Here is a 19,463-nt window from a genome sequence, read left to right as displayed (position 1 = left end):
ACTTTGGCCAATTTTTTAGAAATTGTGAAAGAGTTATAAACGTTTGACTTCTCTTTCCAGAAGTCAATCATTAATTATTCACAGTTGTTGGCGTCGTTGTCATTGGATTCTCGTGAATATACGAGACCATGTTTGTAAAAAATTGTTTCACGAGTGGAATACAGTATTACAGCACTTTTGAGTGAGTTAAACCGGCTTCATAGTTTCAGGGTATCTTGGTTCCGACTGTTCATTTTGAATTCCAAGAGTTTAATCGGAAAACATTTGGTATCGAACACACCTTTTTGCATACATTGAAGAAACTTGAGATCCCTGTTTTATTACTGTATTATAAAAATCCTTTCGTATGAGCTGTTGCTAGATAGCTCTCTGCTGCCCCCTTTTGCTTCCCACGTCAATGACGCCGGCTTGTTAAGTGCATGTTCGCCTCCTTGCCATTTCCAAGTAAAAACAAACAAAATTGAGTCAATGTGCAGAAATGTTTTTTTTTTCTTCGTTTTAAATGACTTTTCTGCAGGCTTGGGGAGTAACAGAATACATGGAACGGCGTTACGTAATTTGGATACCAAAAAAAATAATTGTATTCCGCTACAGTTACAGAAAAAAAGACATAATCAAATTACAGTAATATTTAGTAAAAATAAGGATTATTTTGCAGGATTACAATTTTATTTATAAGTGTATATATATATATATATATATATATATATATATATATATATATATATATATATATAGTTATAGGCTATAACTAACTTCTAGGCTAGGGTGTATTTTCTGGCGACGTGTCAACCTAGCTTGATAATAACCAACCGGAAGCTCACCGGCCAAGAACCAATAGTCTTCCACTTTTCCCCACCGTAGACCAATGAATGAAAGTTATGCTAACAAGCACGTTTGACTGACCTGTACACGCGCGAGTATAGTGTGAATCGTCGCGTGGATAAAACAAAAAATACTATTAAGATTTATTTTTTTGTGTGAAAGTGAGAAAGTATTTTTTGCTTAATAAACTATACTATGTGGTTAAGATTTGAGCATTTTCTTTGTAGGACTACAAGCAACTTTAGTAATTTTATTTATATTTAGTTTATTTTGTCTTTTATTAGCATATTTGGTTATTGGATTAATCCAAAAGTAATTGAAAGTAATCAATTTGCATTACTGTGATATTGTGGTACTTGGATTACGTTACTGACTAGATTTTTCAACAGGTAACTAGTAACTGTATCGGAATACATTTTTAAAGTAACCCTCCCAACCCTGCTTTTCTTTGAACCCCCGATTCTCTGATTGGTCAAATGTGGTCACGGAAATGGGCTCGGCATTGGCTGTATTTGATTGGCCAATTCTAGTCCCACGCTTGCGGAAGTATTTACACGCCCCCATGCGGATATTTTCGAAGTAAGATTTTTTTTTTTTTTTTATGATCCTGTGCGGGTTTTAGAGTTTAGTTTTCACTGGAGAATCTTATTAAAAAACGGGCGGTTTGTGTTAAATTTTTAGTGTTTGTGGTGGAATATTGTCTCTGTGTATGGTTTAATTGTGAAAATACAACCAGAAGTAGAAATGTGGTTACTGGATGCGAACTCTGTTACAAAAATGGCGCCGAGGTGAAATAAAAGTGTTTTGAGTTGCTCCACATCCTTAAAGCCAACAACCTGGCATTTTTAAACGGCCTTTTTAATTCGAGCCGTAAGTCTAATAAGTATTATAAAAAAGAAAAAAGAAACCATACCTGTAGCATAGTGTTTGTGTGGGCTGCTGCTAAGACACGTTTACTTCCGGGTTGTTTAATTTTTGTACACTTTTTTTTATTCCAGTCAGGTTTATTTATTTTACTTATTTATTTTTGGGTGTGAGTATTTTGGATACCGTACATTTTATGTTGGTTTAATGAAGTGCTTTAATTTTATTTACTTGAGTTGTATATAAAAATTAGCGTCTACTTCCTGGTTGTGTTGCCTTAAGGATGAATCAAGTAGCGTTTCACCGGAAGAGGGGTTACAAAGTTTTATTGTGAAAAAAAAAAAACTCAACCTGCGGGATCGTCCTGGGGATTATTGGTGGATCTGACATGGCCGTTGGCTCCCTGCAGGACAAGCAAAGTATTTTTTTTGACTGTTTTCCTTGCAGGGCGCGTGGCAATGTCTCTGTGGGGCAGTCTGCGTGTCGGGGTCGCCTATAGACGGCTCGCGTGCAGAATCGAACCGTCACGCCGAAACCTGAGCACCGGACGACCGCTGCACAATGACTTTTTTAAAGGTTAGACCTCGTGTTCTTGTTTTGATTATTAAAATGTCTTCCCTGCAAGGAACAAAAATGGAATAGCGGTAGGCATTGAGCTCAGGAGGTAGAACGCTCTTGGGATCAAGAGGTGGCAGGTTCGATTCCCGGCTCCTCCGTGTTGTATGTCTAAGTGTAAAAACGTGCATTTTACTTTTTTCTATTCTTAGACATTGTGAAGGAATTGTAAATGTTTGACTTCTCTTTCTCGAAGTTGAAGGGTTTTATACATTTGGGGCGGCAATAGCTCAGGAGGTAGAGCGCTTGGGATCAAGAGATCGCAGTTCGATTCCCGGCTTCTCCGTGTTACATGTCGAAATGTCCTTGGGCAACACACTGAATCCCTAATGCCCCCAGTAGGCCGGTCGGCACCTTGCATGGCCGCTATTGGTGTGTGAGTGTGTGAATGGGTAAGTGTGAAGCACATTGTAAAGTGCTTTGGGAGGTCTTTATTGACTTGAAAAGCGCTATAGAAATGCAGACTATTTACCACTCAGCATCTTGATTATCCTCAAAACGTTTGGAAGTTGACTCCATTAACCAAACACGACCTACATTCACCCAACAATTTATGCGCACTCGTTTCTTGATGGAAAAGATGAACAGGAAAGCCGACATTTCCACACGGGGGCAGATTTAATTTCCCTAACAATTTAACTGAGTGTACTCCATCGCAAACGGCCGAATAAGTAACGTTGGAGTCTCTCGGTTGCCCTTTTTCTCAAGTCCTTTAGCTTTTTCTTCTTGGCCCACGTCTCCCTGCATAATGGTGTGCCGACTTCTCCCATGGGCGTGCCAAGGAAGCCCCCTGGGCTTCACCATCTTGTAGACGAGCGTCCCGATTTCTGGGGTACTCAAAACAACACCTTCGTCAACAACGTCTGGATGTGCTGATTATCTTATCAGCCGTGCGTCCCGTTCCCGCCGTTCCTGTAAACAACATTTTCCACCAGGGTGCCCTGACCTCGCACCACAGCCCAGTCAGTGAATATCTTGCATTAAATGTAATTTGTATTCAATCATATAAAATCTTTTATAGTCCAATGTATAAAATCCTTCAGTGCCCAAAAACTCTTCTGTGAGAATTTTAGCCCAACCCATTACCGACATGGCTACTGTAAATAAAAAAAGGAAATTGACTGTGACAGCTGCCGCTTCCAGGACAAGAGGAAATTGAAGTTTTTTTTTTTTCCTTAATCTGAAACAATTGCGTCTGCCTACAGATTATTTGGCTCTTTTCAAAAAAAATCAAGAGGCTCTGCCAGGCGAAACTACAAAATGCTCGCTGTAAACGAACATTGTGAAAAGGTGACACTGAGAAAGCCCTGAGCACCTTTGACAGAGGCTGAATTCAAAGAATGACAGGCTGGATAGTCCATCCTTTTTCGGAGCAGACCTTACTGCCTCGAAATATAGAAACAAGATACAAAGACATTTTGGCAGGAGAGGGAGAGCCGATTATTTATCTTCATCAGTGTCCAAAACAGAGTACTCATTCGTCTAAGAGACAATCAGCTTTTTTATATCCTCAGACAACATCTCATGTTACTTAGCACGTCCCCTTGCGATAACGCACTCGTTTTTCCCTCAATGTGCATACTTTTCGGGAATTGATGATGTTCTTCCAAATGTTTGTCATTGTTGTTATTTCGCGAGCTAATCCAAACCAAACAAGTGTTTTTATTAATAATGGGGGCGGCAGTAGCTCAGGAGGTAGAGCGCTCATCTTGGGATCAAGGGATTCCAGTTCGAATCCCGGCTCGTCCGTGTTACATGTCGAAGTGTCCTTGGGTAAGGCACTGAACCCCTAATACCCCCAATAAGCAGGTTAGCGCCTTACATGGCTGCAAGGCCGCTATTGGGAAATGTGGAGCACATTGTAAAGCGCTTTGGGAAGTCATTGACTTGAAAAGCGCTATAGAAATGCAGATCATTTCATTTCAATAGCACTCGATGACATTTAAACTCAGGAGAAACAAGCCTGGAATTTCCCGTTTTAAACGAACGTGTTCTCCTTATGTCAAGCTGGACTCCGATAAACCACAACACCTGATGCATGTTCAGTTTACCGATTCTGGCCCCCCGCTTTCTGAAATGGGCACATCTTGAAGTATTGCGTAATGGTTTGTACGGCTGTTGTGCAAATAGTTTATCGTTTCATTTTTTTTAAATTCATGATTCATTTAGATTTTTGCGCTGTGCCTAATTAAAACTCCCCAAACAAAAAAAATCAGTTGCTAAAATGTGACTTTTTTTCCTCCCGGGAGATCTGGAGGCCAAGTTTGCAGAATCGAGGAAGAAGGTGGCGGACATTCTCCCCGGCAGCTCCTGGAACCCGATCGAGATCAACCCCAACCTGCCGCCTGAGAGGACCGACATCGTGATCGCCGGGGGCGGAGTGGTGGGCTGGTCTGTGGCTTATTGGCTCAAAAAGAAGGAAGGGCTCCGCGAGGGGCTCAAAATCGTCGTGGTCGAGAAGGACACCACGGTAAGCCAGAAGAAGAAAAAAAAAACACTTTACGGAAAGTTAACCCTTGAGATATGACATTCGCTCTGAACCAATAGCAGACCTGCATTTTATCGTCATACGCGGGGACGACGTACTTTTGAAGGAATGAATGACAACTTTATTCGAACATCAAAATAAAAACGGAACAAAAACAATAACTCAACAACAAAATAATATTATATGTTCGAAAAGGGGTAGTAACAAGGAAATGCTTATATTCCCTACTCCTTCATTGTGAATTTCCCTGCTGGGATGAATAAAGTATCTATCTATCTTTCTCTTTCTTTCTCTCTTTCTTTCTTTCTTTCTTTCTTTCTTTCTTTCTTTCTTTCTCTCTTTCTCTCTTTCTCTCTTTCTCTCTCTCTTTCTCTCTCTCTTTCTCTCTCTATCTCTCTCTCTATCTCTCTCTCTATCTCTCTCTCTTTCTCTCTCTCTTTATCTCTCTCTTTATCTCTTTCTCTCTCTCTTTCTCTCTTTCTTTCTCTCTTTATCTCTCTCTTTATCTCTCTCTTTATCTCTTTATCTCTCTCTCTTTATCTCTTTATCTCTTTATCTCTCTCTCTTTATCTCTCTCTCTTTATCTCTCTCTCTTTATCTCTCTCTCTTTATCTCTTTCTCTCTCTCTTTATCTCTTTCTCTCTCTCTCTTTATCTCTCTTTATCTTCCCTATTACATACACTAATGATACAACAACAATTGTAATGATATTAATAATAACAGTTATAATATAAGAAGAGCAACAATAACAACAAAGTGAACCATAGTTCTAGACCACAGGCGCTAAGGGATTGAATCTGGCCCGCGAGACAACACTCAGAGAAGCACAAGATAAAAACAAGCTGCAGGTTGTAATATGTCAACTCGATGTTGCCAAAGACAGGTGCCTCGAACAAAGACACTGTACTTGTATTTATTTCTCTCTCTCTTTCTTTATTTTCCACCCCTCTTCTCCCACTCTGTCCCCGTCTCTTTCTCTCTCTGTGTCTTTTAACCTCTTTTGCTCTAAATTCTTTTTTTCCTTTTCTCTTCCTCTCTTCCTACCTTTCGCGCTTTCTTTTCTCTTTTCTCTCCTTCTGTCTTTCTATTTCTCTTTGGATTTCTTTCTTCCTCTCCTTTTTTTCCCCCTCTCTCACGACTTTTTATCTTTTGTTTCTCACGCTCTCTACTTGTCTCTCTTTTTCTTTCTTTGTCCCGCCTTCTCTCCTTTTTCCTCCCTCTTTCTCTTATTTCTTTATCTCTCTTTTTCTTTCTCTTTATTCTACTAGTCCGGCCCCCGACAGAATGTTTGTTCTATCGTGTGGCCCCCGAGTTCAAATGAGTTTGACACCCCTGTTCTAGACGCACTATTCCCAATCTCTCGTATCCCTCATACCCCATTTTCTTCATCTCTGTATTCCGCCAGTCATGTTTTTTGTATTTAAATTTGAACAAGTGGGCATTGTTTGATCTCGTAAATTGTTCCAAAAGTTTGACTCCGCACACAGACACACACATACTTTTCCTGGTGGTTCTCACCTTTGGGATTTTGAATCTGCACAATATGTTAAATATGGCAGAAAGAGAGAACAATATAATAAATACAATGCATTATAGTTGAAAAATGAATTTGGCTTTATTAGTTATTAAAATGCTTTTAGATACTTTAGTTTGTATGCATCTGATGTGTGTTTTTCAGCTTAATTTATTGTCCATTATGACCTCTAAAAACTGATTCAGCGTCTATCGCAGCACCAGCCATTTTTACTTCTAAATCTTGATTTGCCTTGCCATGACCAAAGAATATTGCTTTGCTTTTATTTAAATTTAAAGATCATTTATTTATATCCATCCATACTTTTAGGTTAATTAGTTTGTGATTAATACAGGTCACCAAATCAATATAGTTATCATTTGAATAGAAAATGTTAGTGTCGTGTGCAAATATTGCTATTTTCAATAGTTTGGAAACATTAAAAATAGCGTTGATATATAAATGAAATAACTTTGGACCCAGGATAGAACCCTGTGGTACTCCACAACAGATGTCCAAATATTCAGATGACAACTCTCCCATTTTTACATATTGCTTCCTCCCCGTCGAATAACTTTGAATCCATTGCAAAGCCACTCCCCCGATGCCATATCTTTCCAGTTTTTTTTAATAGTATATTATGATTAATGGTACCAAATGCTTTTTTTAAGTCAATAAATACCCCGACTGCGTATCTCTTTTTTTCTATGCTATGGCGGATTTCTTCTATTGCATCAATGGTAGCCATTGTTGCTGATCTGGTTGCTCTAAAACCATATTGACTTTCATTCATCAATTTATGTTTATCTACAAAATGTTCTAGTCTATTATTGTAAAGTTTTTCTAATATTCTAGAGAACTGAGGTCTATAGTTTGTATAAATGTGCTTGTTTCCATTTTTGTTTATTGGTATAACTTTTGTTTTTTCATTTGATTTGGAAATTTTCCTGTTAGAAATGATAGATGACATATGTAGGTCAATGGTTTCACAATGCTATTTATAATTTGCTTAACTAGTACCATATCGATGTCAAAACCAGTGTTAATTTTAGCTGTGCATGCTCAAAAATCTATGGGTCCCAACAGAGATCTATGGGTCCCCAAAATTTAGTGTTATCCAGGTTGAAATTGTAAATCGGAGACAAATATATAATATAAATCTATATATTCATTCAGTTTTAATCATCACAGTTTATTGGTAATACAAAGCAGTTATCACTTCAGATTTTTCAGTTCACAAAAACATTGTACATTATACAAAATACTATTGCTGAAATATTAGTCTCTATATTCATGCAGTTTTAATCACGTCAGATTTTTCAGTTCATATATTCTTCGTGGTTTGCTGTCCCGCCACAGTTGTAATGCCTTCTCAAGGTCCAATTGCAGCAACGGAATTTCCATAGCTTATTTGTGGTTTTCATTGTCGTTGTGCTTTTTTGAAAGTTCGTATTGCGAAATGATTGATGCAATCCAGTTTTTTTGTCACGCTGGGTACACGCATCACAGAACATGTAGCCTCCATTATCATCCTCATCATAGCGTCACCAGGAATGTAATTGAGTCAATTTTGGCAGAAAAGTCCTTTTTCTTGCTAGGAGTATTCTTTTGTTTATTTTTCGTCGAATCATTGGCTTCAAAACACGTGTTTTCCTTGCCTTCGCGGTCTCCTGAAGAATTTCTCCGCCGTTTTTTCGTGCCGGAATTTTTGCCGTTGTTACTACTTTCTGTATTATGTTTCGATTTTTTACCGACACTAAAAAAATTAGCAATTTTTTGTTGTTTTGCACCTAATACCAACTGTATTTACGGAGGCATACTTCTCTTTCACTCGACAACCACCACAACAATGACGTCATCGAGGTAGGCGCGAGACCAAAACAACAATGGCGGATCTGCCTGACGAAAAGTTTTGAGTGCGGTAAATCTTTGTTTAAAAAAAAAAGTAATCGGGTAATAATGACGGTGTCAAAAAAGTTGCGTCCTGGGGACGCACGTTGATTTGAGACGATGCGTCCCCAGCAAAAATGATGCGTCTAGGACGCGGGGACGCGGGCAAACCAGAACACTGCAAAACAATCCATAGACGTATTGTTTTTACAGTTGTTAACCACGTCTAAGATCTCTGATTCCGTAAAAAAACATGATCTTGGAGTTCATTTAACACTTATTGTGTTACTGAAGCACAAATTAACGTCCTGGTGTCTTTGTGTGCCGGATCAGTACTCTCAGGCGTCCACGGTTCTGTCCGCCGGAGGGATCCGCCAGCAGTTCTCCCTTCAAGAGAACATCAACCTGTCCTTGGCTTCCGCCGACTTCCTGAGGAACATCAACGTAGGCTGAGATCCGTGCTCACCTCGGGATTCGGGCGCTAACCCCTTCACCTTCCCCAGGAACACTTGGGCATTCCGAACGAGGACGCGGTCGACCTGAACTTCAACCAGGCGGGGTACTTGTTCCTGGCCAGCCACAAGGGGGCGCACATCATGGAGGAGAACTACCAAACGCAGAAGTAGGCGGCGCTGGAGATGCGCAAATGTCGGAGGGTTTTCACGTTTTTCGTTTTTCGCAAGGGCTGCCGGAGCGCAAGTGTCGCTGCTCTCACCGACGCAACTGAAGGAGAAGTTTCCATGGATCAATACGCAGGATGTGGCGCTGGCTTCTTACGGTCAGTCCTAAGTTCTACCTTTATTCTGAAGTATTACGAAGTATTTCATTCAATACGCAGCGTTTTTATAGCGGTCCTTAGCCTGCCACAGCCTCTGAATGCCCGTATTGAGAAAACGGACATGACCTACTTTGGTTTCAAAGATCTTCAGCCAAGATTGAGCGATTTAAATGATGATTGACACATTGGTTAGCCAATAACATTCCCAGTGTATTTTTACGCCATTTTACAGTCCGTAGAGAAGTCAGAGCTGAAGGTAAACATGCACAAAACCACTTGTGACTCATTTTTTCGCAGCATTTTTACACGTGAGTGTGCACAATTATTCATGGACTACTGGAAAGAACAATCAAACATTTACAACTCTTTCACAATGTCTAAAAATTGACCAAAGTAAAATTCATGAATACAAAGTTCATAGGGCTGCCTATAGCGATCTCGAATGTGTCAAATGCAATGTTTAGTTTTCCAGATAGTCAGTGTTCTCGTTTGCCGGCGTCCCTGCGTCCTAGACGCATCATTTTTGCTGGGGACGCATTGAGTCAAATCAACGTGCGTCCCTGGGACGGAACTTTTTTGACACCAAATTGTCATTATTACCCGATTACTTTTTTTTTTTTTTTTAACAAAGATTTACCGCACTCCAAACTTTTCATCAGGCAGATCCGCCATTGTTGTTTTGGTCTCGCGCCAATCTCAGCAAACGAGATCTCGGTGCTTCGAGATGACGTCATTGTTTTGAACCATACACAGGGTAGGATATCGAGATCGTACTCATAATTTATTCCTGCAGTCCAAATGATTAAAATGAGATGATTTAGTCAAATTTTTCACTGCACAACTGCTATTTAAGGTCAACAAAAACATAGTGCCAAAATACATCCGTAAATTATTCATTTGGAAAGAGGGAAATTATAACTTAAGGGGCTGTCGTGAATTCATAATCCCAAAGGTAAGAACCACCAGGAAAAGTATGTGTGTGTCTGTTTGTGGAGTCAAACTTTGGAATAATTTACAAGATCAGATCAAACAATGTCCAACTATTCATGTGTTCAAATTTAAATGCAAAAAAACATTCCTGGCGGCCCACGTCTTTCCACAAGATGGTGTGCCGGCTCCTCCCATGGGCGTGCCAATGAAGCCCAACGTGAGCTCCACCACCTTGCCGCGATGTCTGGAAAACTCAAAACAGCACCGAGCGTTTCTCAAAACAATGCCTGCCGTCCTCCGTCATCGGGGCCTTTCTGCGTCGTCGGATGTGCTGATTATCTTATCAGCCTTACATCCTGTTACCGCAATTCCATCCAGCCATTCATTATCTGCACCGCTTATCCTCAGTAGGGGTGCGTGGGTGCTCGAGCCCATCCCAGCCGTCTTCGGGCAGTGGGCAGGGGACACCCTCAACTGGTTGCTAGCCAGTCGCAGGGCGCACAGGGACAGACAATTCACTCGCTCATTCACACTTGGACCGGCCAATTAACCTGACATGCATGTTTTTGGAATGTGGGAGGGAACCGGAGTGCCCGAAGGAAACCCACGCAAGCACGTGGAGAACATGCAAACTCCACACAGGAAGGCTGGTAGCTGGATTTGAACCCATGACCTCAGAACTGTGCCGCACACGCGCTAACCACTGCGACGCCGCGCTGCCCCTCCCGCCATTCCTGTAAACAATATTTCCTACCAGGGTGCCATGAACTTTCACTGCTCATTGAATAAAGGCACATTCAGTAAATAACTCCAGCATTAAACTCAATAAATGTAACTTGTATTCAATCGTATAAAATCCTTTATAGTTGTAAAGTTGGCCATTTTGGATGTACATCTCTCAGAATTCAGTCTAATGAAAATAACTTGTTTTTATATTCCTAAATATAAAAACAATCTTTCTTACACACACACACATAAAGTAACGTTTCAATAATCAGTCTAATTATATCTCTTTTAGGTTTATCAATCTTATATTATTTTATTGTGAAGTCGTGCTAATGTGTGTCCTGTTTTCACTGACGTATAATAAACCACGCCCACCGTTTGGGCTTCCCTTTTTCAACCAACAAGGAGCCTCGTGAGTACTTTGCAGCTGCTATCACGATGTAGTTTTTAACAATATCTGTATTTTATCCGTGTAAATACAGCCACCAAAGAGTCTTAATAATGACTATCTTTGACAATAGTCAAACGTATAAAATCCTTCACTATGAATGTTTAGGTTTGGAAAACGAAGGCTGGTTCGACCCGTGGACTCTGCTGAGCGCCTTGAGGAGGAAGGCCATCTCCATGGGCGTCATCCAGTGCCGCGCCGAAGTCACCGGTGGCAAAACACTCACTTAGCGCGTCGCCCTCCACACGCCGTGACGTCCTCTCCCTTTCGGCAGGTTTCAAGTATTCCGCCAACGAGGTCTTGACTAAAGACGGCGGACTGTTGCCGTATCGCCGCATCAAATCTGTTCAAGTGAGCCCGAGCAGGAACACCGGTCGATACGTTACTAAGTGGTTTACGTAGGAGATTGTGGTCAATATTTGGGACCCAGGTGCAGATGCCTAACAGTATGGAGTTGCAACCGGTGGAATGCGCCGTGGTGGTCAACGCGGCCGGGGCCTTCTCGGGAAAGCTGGCTCGCATGATGGGAGTCGGACTAGGACCCGGGGACACCGTGGCCGGAATCCCGTTCCCGGTGGAGCCGAGGAAAAGGTTTGCCGTTTCGATTTTGTCTATTGCACTGGAAGGTTCCCTGAGCCTTGGTTCTTTTATCTCGCCGTACCAGAAATAGGAACCGGGATACCGCGCATACTCTTAACTATTTACTGGATGCCAGAAAGAGTCAATACACAGCTGTTGAGCCTTCTTGAATGAATGAAAACTTTATTCGGAAATTAGAATAAAAACAACAAAAACAATAACGACAAAATACTGTTACATAATATGTTCGAAAGGGCAGCACGACGGCGTGTGCGGCACAGCTCTGAGGTCATGGGTTCAAATCCAGCTGCCAACTTTCCTGTGCAGAGTTTGCATGTTCTCCCCGTGCTCCCCGGAGTGGATGACGTCACATGCCAGTCCATTAACTGCGACATCCCTGCGGCAGATGGAAATCTTTTTCTTTGTGTCCAGGGATACACCACCTCGTGTTAGCGAGTCCGTCTCCTCTCCGATTCCCGTAGGCTTTCGTGTCTCTGTATAGCGGCGCTGAAGCCGGATTGCTCCGGGTGGCTACACGTTAGCGTCCGGGGTGCTAAACGTGAGCCACGTTTCCGCAAAACACAGCAACTGCGCTCCCTGTGCGCTTCGATTTTTTTTCCACCAGCACTCGTAATGAATTCAATGCATTATAGTTTAAAATGAATTTGGCTTTATTGATTATTGAAATGCTTTTACTTTAGTTTGTATGTGTCTGATGTGTGTTTTCCTACTATGACCCCTAAGAACTTAATTTCTGATACAGCGTCTATTGCAGCACCATCCATTTCTACTTCTAAATCTTGATTTGCCTTGCGATGACCAAAGAATATGACTTTGCTTTTATTTAAATTTAAAGATCATTTATTTATATCCATCCATACTTTTAGGTTAATTAATTTAGAATTAATACAGGTTACCAAATCAATATAGTTATCATTTGAATAGAAAATGTTAGTGTCGTCTGCAAATATGACTATTTAAAAATAGCGGTAATATATAAATGAAATAACTTTGGACCCAGGATAGAACCCTGTGGTACTCCACAACAGATGTCCTTGTATTCAGATGACATGATAGTAAGACATCGAGCAAAAAAAGGTCACAGCAACCTAGCGGGTCAGCTCAAGTCTTCGGTCTGATTGAGGCCTAATCTAAGGGTACGAGTTGTCCATTTCGGTTTGATGACACGTTTTGATTTTCATGTTAGGTTCATCTACGTCTTTCACTGTCCCGAGGGTCCTGGACTGGACACGCCGTTCCTCATAGACCTCTCAGGGGTTTACTTCAGGAGGGAAGGACTTGGAGGGAATTACATCGCTGGAAGGTCACCTGACAAGGTTTGGGTTTTTTTTAAGGTATCCAGAGTTACCAAATACTATGTTTTTTTTTAAATAAGCAGTTCATTCTTTCAACACTTTTTCATAAATTCATCCTCGGTGAAAGCTTCGTAGTGCTAGTCAATCTCGTAGCTCGCCTTTGTAGCATTTTCATTTGACCCGCAGGGTCTCGTGAAAAAGCGCTGCTGTGCTGGTAAAACAGCTTCCTGTTGCTTCACCTTTTCAGTTAGCTTTTTGTAGTCGGCATGTTTGGTCCGGCAGTGCCTTTTGATGTTATATTGAAAACATCCACAGTCTTTTGGCAAATTAGACACTTTTATTCGCAATTTCTCCAATTTCCACCTGTCCTGAAAGCAATGGCGCTCCTTCTGTTTATTTACAGTCGCCATGTCAGAAATCAGTTGGGGTAAAATTCTCACGGAAAGCCAAGGGCAAAGTGGCCGAAGGGCTACTGCCATCGTCTGGTGAAATGGTGATTTTTTTAAATGGACTGGGGTCAACATTGAATGAATGAATGAAAACTTTATTCGAACATCAAAATAAAGAACAGAACAAAAACAATAACTCAACAACAAAATAATGTTACATGATATGTTCGAAAGGGCAGCACGGCGGCGTGCGCGGCACCGTTCTGAGGTCATGGGTTAAAATCCAGCTGCCAACCTTCCTGTGCAGAGTTTGCATGTTCTCCCCGTGCTTTTGTGGGTTTCCTCCGGGCACTCCGGTTCCCTCCCACAATCCAAAAACATGCATTTCAGGTGAATTGGCCGGTCCCAATTGTCCCTAGCTATGAGTTGTCCGTCCCTGTGTGCCCTGCGACTGGCTGGCAACCCGTTCAGGGTGTCCCTTGCCCACTGCCCGAAGACAGCTGGGATGGGCTCCAGCACCCCCGTGACCCTACTGTGGATAAGCGGTGCAGATAATGGATGGATGGATGGAATATGTTCGAAAAGGGGTAGTAAGAAACATATGCTTATATTCCCTACCCCTTCATCTTCCCTATAAAATACAGTTAAGATATAAGAATAGTTATGATATAAGAATAGCAACAATAACATAAAGTTAATCATAGTTCTAGAGGCACTATTCCCAACCTCTCGTATAGAATAGAATAGAATTTGCCTTTATTGTCATTGTTACAACATGGGATATGCTGTGACAACGAAATTGGACGACTCCAGTTCCACATTTACAGTGAGGATAATTTTGATCAGGAAACAAAGAGATAAAGGAACAAAGAACTAACTGTTGTAAGTAGGCTTTGTTTTCCTTCGGAAGGGGGGGGGGGTGATGAAGGGGGTGAGGGACAAACAGAGTTGGTGGATACAACCGGAATGTTCTATGTTTGATCTTACATTACACATAGTCTTGTGTTTTTCCCGAATTGCTCAGTCCACATATTGAATGGATTTGAGAGTACAGTCCATAAACATGCCCGATTAAAGTCGCCGTCGACGATAAAAACTCCGTATCACTCACACCCGATTTTCTTCATCTCTGTATTCCGCAAGTAATGTTTTTTTGTATTTAAATTGGAACACGTTATTGAATAGTTGGACATTGTTTGATCTTGTCTTGTAAATTGTTCCAAAGTTTGACTCCGCACACAGACACACACATACTTTTCCTGGTGGTTCTCACCTTTGGGATTATGAATTCACTACTGCCCCTTAAGTTATAATTTCCCTCTCTTTGAATGAATAACATTACTAGCGGGCGATATATTATTTATTTTATGAGAGCCAGTAAACATTGGCTCGCGGTCTGTCACCGGACCGCCCCCTGGACTTTGGACATTCTCAAAGCATGAAAATGAACGGAATGGTATTGTGGCTTTTGGCGGTGTCAGGAGGAAGAGCCAGACGTGGCCAATTTGGACGTCGACCATCAGTTCTTCGAGGAGAAAATCTGGCCGGAACTGGCGCTCCGCGTCCCGGCCTTCGAGAAGCTCAAAGTAAGTGCGCCGCCAATGTTCCCTCTAAGCTGCGTGTGTGTGCAATTGCACACTACCCAGAGCTTTTCCGCGCACAAGAAAATCTAGCCAGCTCACAAAAATCAGGGCTCGAAATTGTTAATTAAGAAGCGAATTAAGTCAAAGTGACAGTGCATGAAGGTCAAAATACAAGGGTTCCCCCGACGATGTGTTCTAAATGCGGTACAGTGGAACCTCGGTTTTGGAACGCCTCTCAGTTCGAACAAATCGGTGTCCGACTAAAAATTTCGAGATATTCTTGCTCGCCGTTCGGTCAAAAAATCGGAGTTCGAACGCCGGTAATGCGCGAGTGCGTACGCTAGGGTGCCATGCTGAGCGGCGTACGGGTGTTTTAGCCCCTTATTATGCCTCCGAAGAAAGTCAGTGCAAGCGGCAAAGTTGCTACAGGTGAAAAAAGAAAAGTAGTGCGTACAACTATTGCATTTAAGAAAGAAATAATAGCCGAATATGAAGGAGGTGTGCGAGCGCCTTCTGCTGACCACCACAAAGGTAAGAAATCCTATTCATAAGATTACGATAACGCGAACGTACGATTAGCCTGGGTTAGCTTTAAGTTTACGTTAAACATTCAGGGTGTTGGAACGGAGCCCAACATTGAGGGTGTTGGAACGGAGCCCCCTTTCCAATGAACCGCTCACCACTTGTTGTGGAGACCCGGGTGCTAAATGACTTGTAAACGACCTGATTTTTTTATTTTTACACGTTCATGTTAGCCTAATCTTTCGTACGGAAGATTACGATAACATGAACGTACGATTAGCCTGGGTTAGGCTTTCTGTTTACCTTAAACATTCATGGTAAACATTCAGGGTGTTGGAACGGATTAAAACGATTTACATTATTTTTAATGGGAAAAATGATTTCGGTGATCGAACAAATCGGTTTTCGAACACGCTTCTTGAACGGATTATGGTCGAGAACCGAGGTTCCACTGTATTTTGAAGTCAATGTCGAAGTAGAACGAAGTTGAGTAAAGTTAGTAGAGTTTTTCGAGAACCGGCTTCTTCGGCTCGGCTCACTAAAAGGAACCGGCTCTTTCGGGTCCTAAACGGCTCTTCAGGTTGTTTTTGCTTCTTTTATCCCTACACGACTAAATATTATGTCAAATTATGCGCAAAATGACTTAAAGAAAGGGGAGGAAATAGAACAAAAAAGAAAAAAAATACCAAAATGAGAAAATAGTTGAGAAAAAAGAAACAAAAGGAAGAGAAAAAAGAAGGAATAATTCGGAAAAAAGCCAGAAAAAAAGAAAAGAAAGAAACAAAGGGAAAAAAGTAAATAGATAACAAAAAGAAAAAATAAACACAATGAGATTTTTTTTTTAAAGGAATTTTTAAAAAATGGAAAAAAAAACAGGGAAAAAGAAGAAAAAGTTTGTGTTGCATTCCAATAATTTCCAATGATACCAAGTCATTCTTGTTGCCAACATTGTACTTCCACTAAAAAAATGTGATTAAATACAGTTCTGTGTCGTGCAACCGACTCAATAAGCCCCCAAAAATGTTAGTATAATGCGACAAAAGATACCAGGAAAAAAAAGAAATTGAAATCTTGTGCAAGAATTTTTGTAGGCCCTACAACCTTTGCAATAATGCATTAATAATGCAGGAAACTCAGCAAGTTTTGGAGATGTTTGATAAGGACTTAGTCGCCACACTTGGGATTGTCGTTGCTCACTGTTGTTTCAAGCGTTTCTCACCGACTTTGTGTGAACGCTCAGACCCCTGCAAAATGACAGGCGTGACGGGTAACGAAAACGGTGATCCCCGCTTTCCCTCAGGTGACCGGCGCTTGGGCGGGCTACTACGACTACAACACCTTGGACCAGAACGGCATCGTGGGTAATCACCCTCTGATCAGCAACATGTATTTTGCCACGGGCTTCAGCGGGCACGGCCTGATGCAATCTCCGGCGGTGGGACGCGCCGTGGCCGAACTCATCCTGGACGGGGGCTTCACCACCATCGACCTGGGCCGCCTGGGCTTCCGCCGCATCGCCGAACAAGAACCCGTCTTGGAGCAGAACATTGTCTAGACCGCAGGTGCCAAACAGGCGGCCCGCGGGCCAGATCAGGCCCACCAGTGGTTTCAAGCTGGCTTGCAAGACCAGTGTTCTGGTTTGCCCGCGTCCCTGCGTCCTAGACGCATGATTTTTGCTGGGGACGCATCGTCTTAAACCCCAGGACGCAACTTTTTCGACACCAAATTCTCATTATTACTCGATTACATTTTTTTTTTAATGTAATCGAGTAATAATGAGAATTTGGTGTCGAAAAAGAGTAAAAGATTTACCGCACTCCAAACTTTTCGTCAGGCAGATCCGGCAGATGTTGTTTTGGTCTCGCGGTTCGAGTTTTCGTCTGCACGCCGATCTCCAGTTGTGTGGTGAAAAGTCCGTCGCTTTTTAGAGAACCGGCTTTTTCGGCTCAACTCATTAAAGAGCCGGCTCTCCTACGGCTCACTTGCTTTGATGCATTATATTACGAATGATGATGTTGTATAAAGAAGTTAAGGAAAAAAATGAAGTATAAAAGGAGAAAATGAATAAGGACAGGTTTGTGGTTATCCATTTAATCGGTATATTACCAACAATAATGTGATGCAGAAAATGAATTCATAATTTGATGATTAAAACTGAATGAATATATAGATTTTTATTATATATTTGTCACCGATTTACAATTTCAACCTAGATAAGACTAAATTTTGGGGAGCCATAGATCTCTGTTGGGACCCATACATTTTTGAGCATGTGAGTCCCCGAGACCCATCACTTTTTAGAGGTAAAATGAACACTGCAAGACAACAATGAGAGAAGTGCAAGAGGAAAATGAGCTGTAGTGTTAAATATTTCCACCAGATGCCAGCAAAGCCAGTTAGCACTTGCAAAACAACTGTGGTAGTATTTTTCTATTTCTCTCTCACTTTCTTTTTTATTTTTTCTATCTCTTTCTCTCTCTTCTTCACTCTCTCTCTTTTTTTTCTCTCTCTTCTCTATTTATCACTCACTCTCCAACTCTTTCTATTTCATCTCTCTGTAACTTACGCTGTAATTGTCTTTATTTCTTTCTATTTTTTCTCTTTCCTTTTCAACCTCTCTTTCTCTCCCATTTTTTGATCTCTCTCTCACCTCACTCTGTCTCTCTTTTTCCCCTGCTCACTCTTTCTTTCTCTGTCGTTTCACTTCTCTCATTCTTTTTTTCCTTTTCTCTTTCTCTCTTCATTTCTTTCTTTATTTCGCTCTTTATTTCTCCATTCATATCTCAATACTGCTCTTTTTCTCTCTCGCTGTTACTCTGTCTGCCTTGATCTCCCTGTTTATTGCTCTCTTTCCTTCCCCCTCTTTCTCTCTTTTTCTCCCTCTCTCTTTTTCTAAACTTACTTGTTCGGCCCCCGTGAGATTTTTTTATTGCATTTGTGGCCCTCAGCTAAAACGAGTTTGACACCCCTGGTCTAGATGGGTTCTCGCCTCATGGACTTGTCGGTGACACGAAGAAGGGATGCAAAAAAGTATTAATCGGAAAATCGACCTTTTTTATGCCATGAATGAAAATGTTCTTTTATTGAAGGACGGTGGTTGACTAACTAACATGTCTGCCTCACAGTTTAAAGGTCTTGAGTTCAATTCCAGCTCTCAGCCTCCCTGTGTGGAGTTTGCATGTTCTCCCTGTGCCTGAATGTTTTTTCTCCGGAGACTTCTTCCCATGTACCAAAAACGCGTTACAAAGGAACGCAATTACTGCAATATTCCGTTTCTCATTAAATGCGGATCATGTATTACAGCAGGGGTGTCAAACTCATTTTAACTCGGGGGGGCCACACGATAAAACAAACATTCCGTTGGGGGCTGGACTAGTAGATTAAAGAGAAAGAAAAATAGATAAGAGAAAGAGGGAGGGAGGGAAAAGGAGAGAGGATGGGACAAAGAAAGAAAAAGAGAGAGAGGGGGAAAAGAAAGGGAGAGGAAGAAAGAAATCCAAAGAGAAAGACATAAGGAGAGAAAAGAGAAAAGAAATTGCAAAGGGTATGAAGAGAAAGAGAAAAGGAAAAAAGGAAGTTAGAGCAAAAAAGGTTAAAAGACACAGAGAGAGAAAGAGACAAAGAGCAACAAAGGAAGAGAAAAAGAGACACAGAGAGTGAAAGAGACATAGACAGAGTGGGAGAAAAGGGGTGGAAAAGAAAAAGAGAGAGAAATAAATACAAGTACAGTGTCTTTGTTCGAGGCACCTGGCTTTGGCAACATCAAGTTGACATATTTCAACCTGCAGCTTGTTTTGCTCTTGCGCTTCTTTGAGTGATGTCTCGCGGGCCGGATTCAACCCCTTAGCGGGCCTGTTCTGGCCCGCGGGCCGCCCGTTTGACACCCGTTTATTACAGTGTCACCCTCGAACCGTTCTCTTTTTTTGTTTTTCATTTTTTGGTCCGGCCTTTCTCAGGATTTGAGTGCCCGTAGCAGCAAGATGGTGGACAATTATGC

At 41.5% G+C, this 19,463-nt stretch overlaps 1 protein-coding gene across 1 annotated transcript; it reads left to right on the top strand.

Annotated features, from left to right (window-relative positions):
• Positions 1-2,020: 2,020 nt before the first annotated feature.
• foxred1 (FAD-dependent oxidoreductase domain containing 1) lies at positions 2,021-17,633 on the top strand. The gene is made up of 11 exons (XM_088321215.1): positions 2,021-2,265; positions 4,554-4,774; positions 8,529-8,639; positions 8,699-8,817; positions 8,879-8,973; positions 11,186-11,287; positions 11,352-11,428; positions 11,508-11,668; positions 12,864-12,993; positions 14,843-14,947; positions 16,767-17,633. The coding sequence occupies exons 1-11, from the start codon at positions 2,148-2,150 to the stop codon at positions 17,019-17,021; spliced, it is 1,494 nt and encodes a 497-aa protein (XP_088177341.1). The 5' UTR covers positions 2,021-2,147; the 3' UTR covers positions 17,022-17,633.
• Positions 17,634-19,463: the final 1,830 nt, after the last annotated feature.

The sequence above is a fragment of the Urocampus carinirostris genome, chromosome 17 (assembly GCF_059441175.1).
Source record: "Urocampus carinirostris isolate Australia breed hairy pipefish chromosome 17, RoL_Ucar_1.0, whole genome shotgun sequence".
Taxonomy (NCBI): domain Eukaryota; kingdom Metazoa; phylum Chordata; class Actinopteri; order Syngnathiformes; family Syngnathidae; genus Urocampus; species Urocampus carinirostris.
This window is presented reverse-complemented; position numbering and strand designations above follow the sequence as displayed.

What these genes read in the sequence shown, in the direction of transcription:
- foxred1 (XM_088321215.1), top strand. Translation starts at nt 2,148, where the DNA reads ATGTCTCTGTGGGGCAGTCTGCGTGTCGGGGTCGCCTATAGACGGCTC. An exon ending in TGTGGCGCTGGCTTCTTACG is followed by an intron (nt 8,974 to 11,185) that starts GTCAGTCCTAAG and finishes ATGAATGTTTAG; the next exon opens with GTTTGGAAAACGAAGGCTGG. An exon ending in CTGGAAGGTCACCTGACAAG is followed by an intron (nt 12,994 to 14,842) that starts GTTTGGGTTTTT and finishes TGGCGGTGTCAG; the next exon opens with GAGGAAGAGCCAGACGTGGC.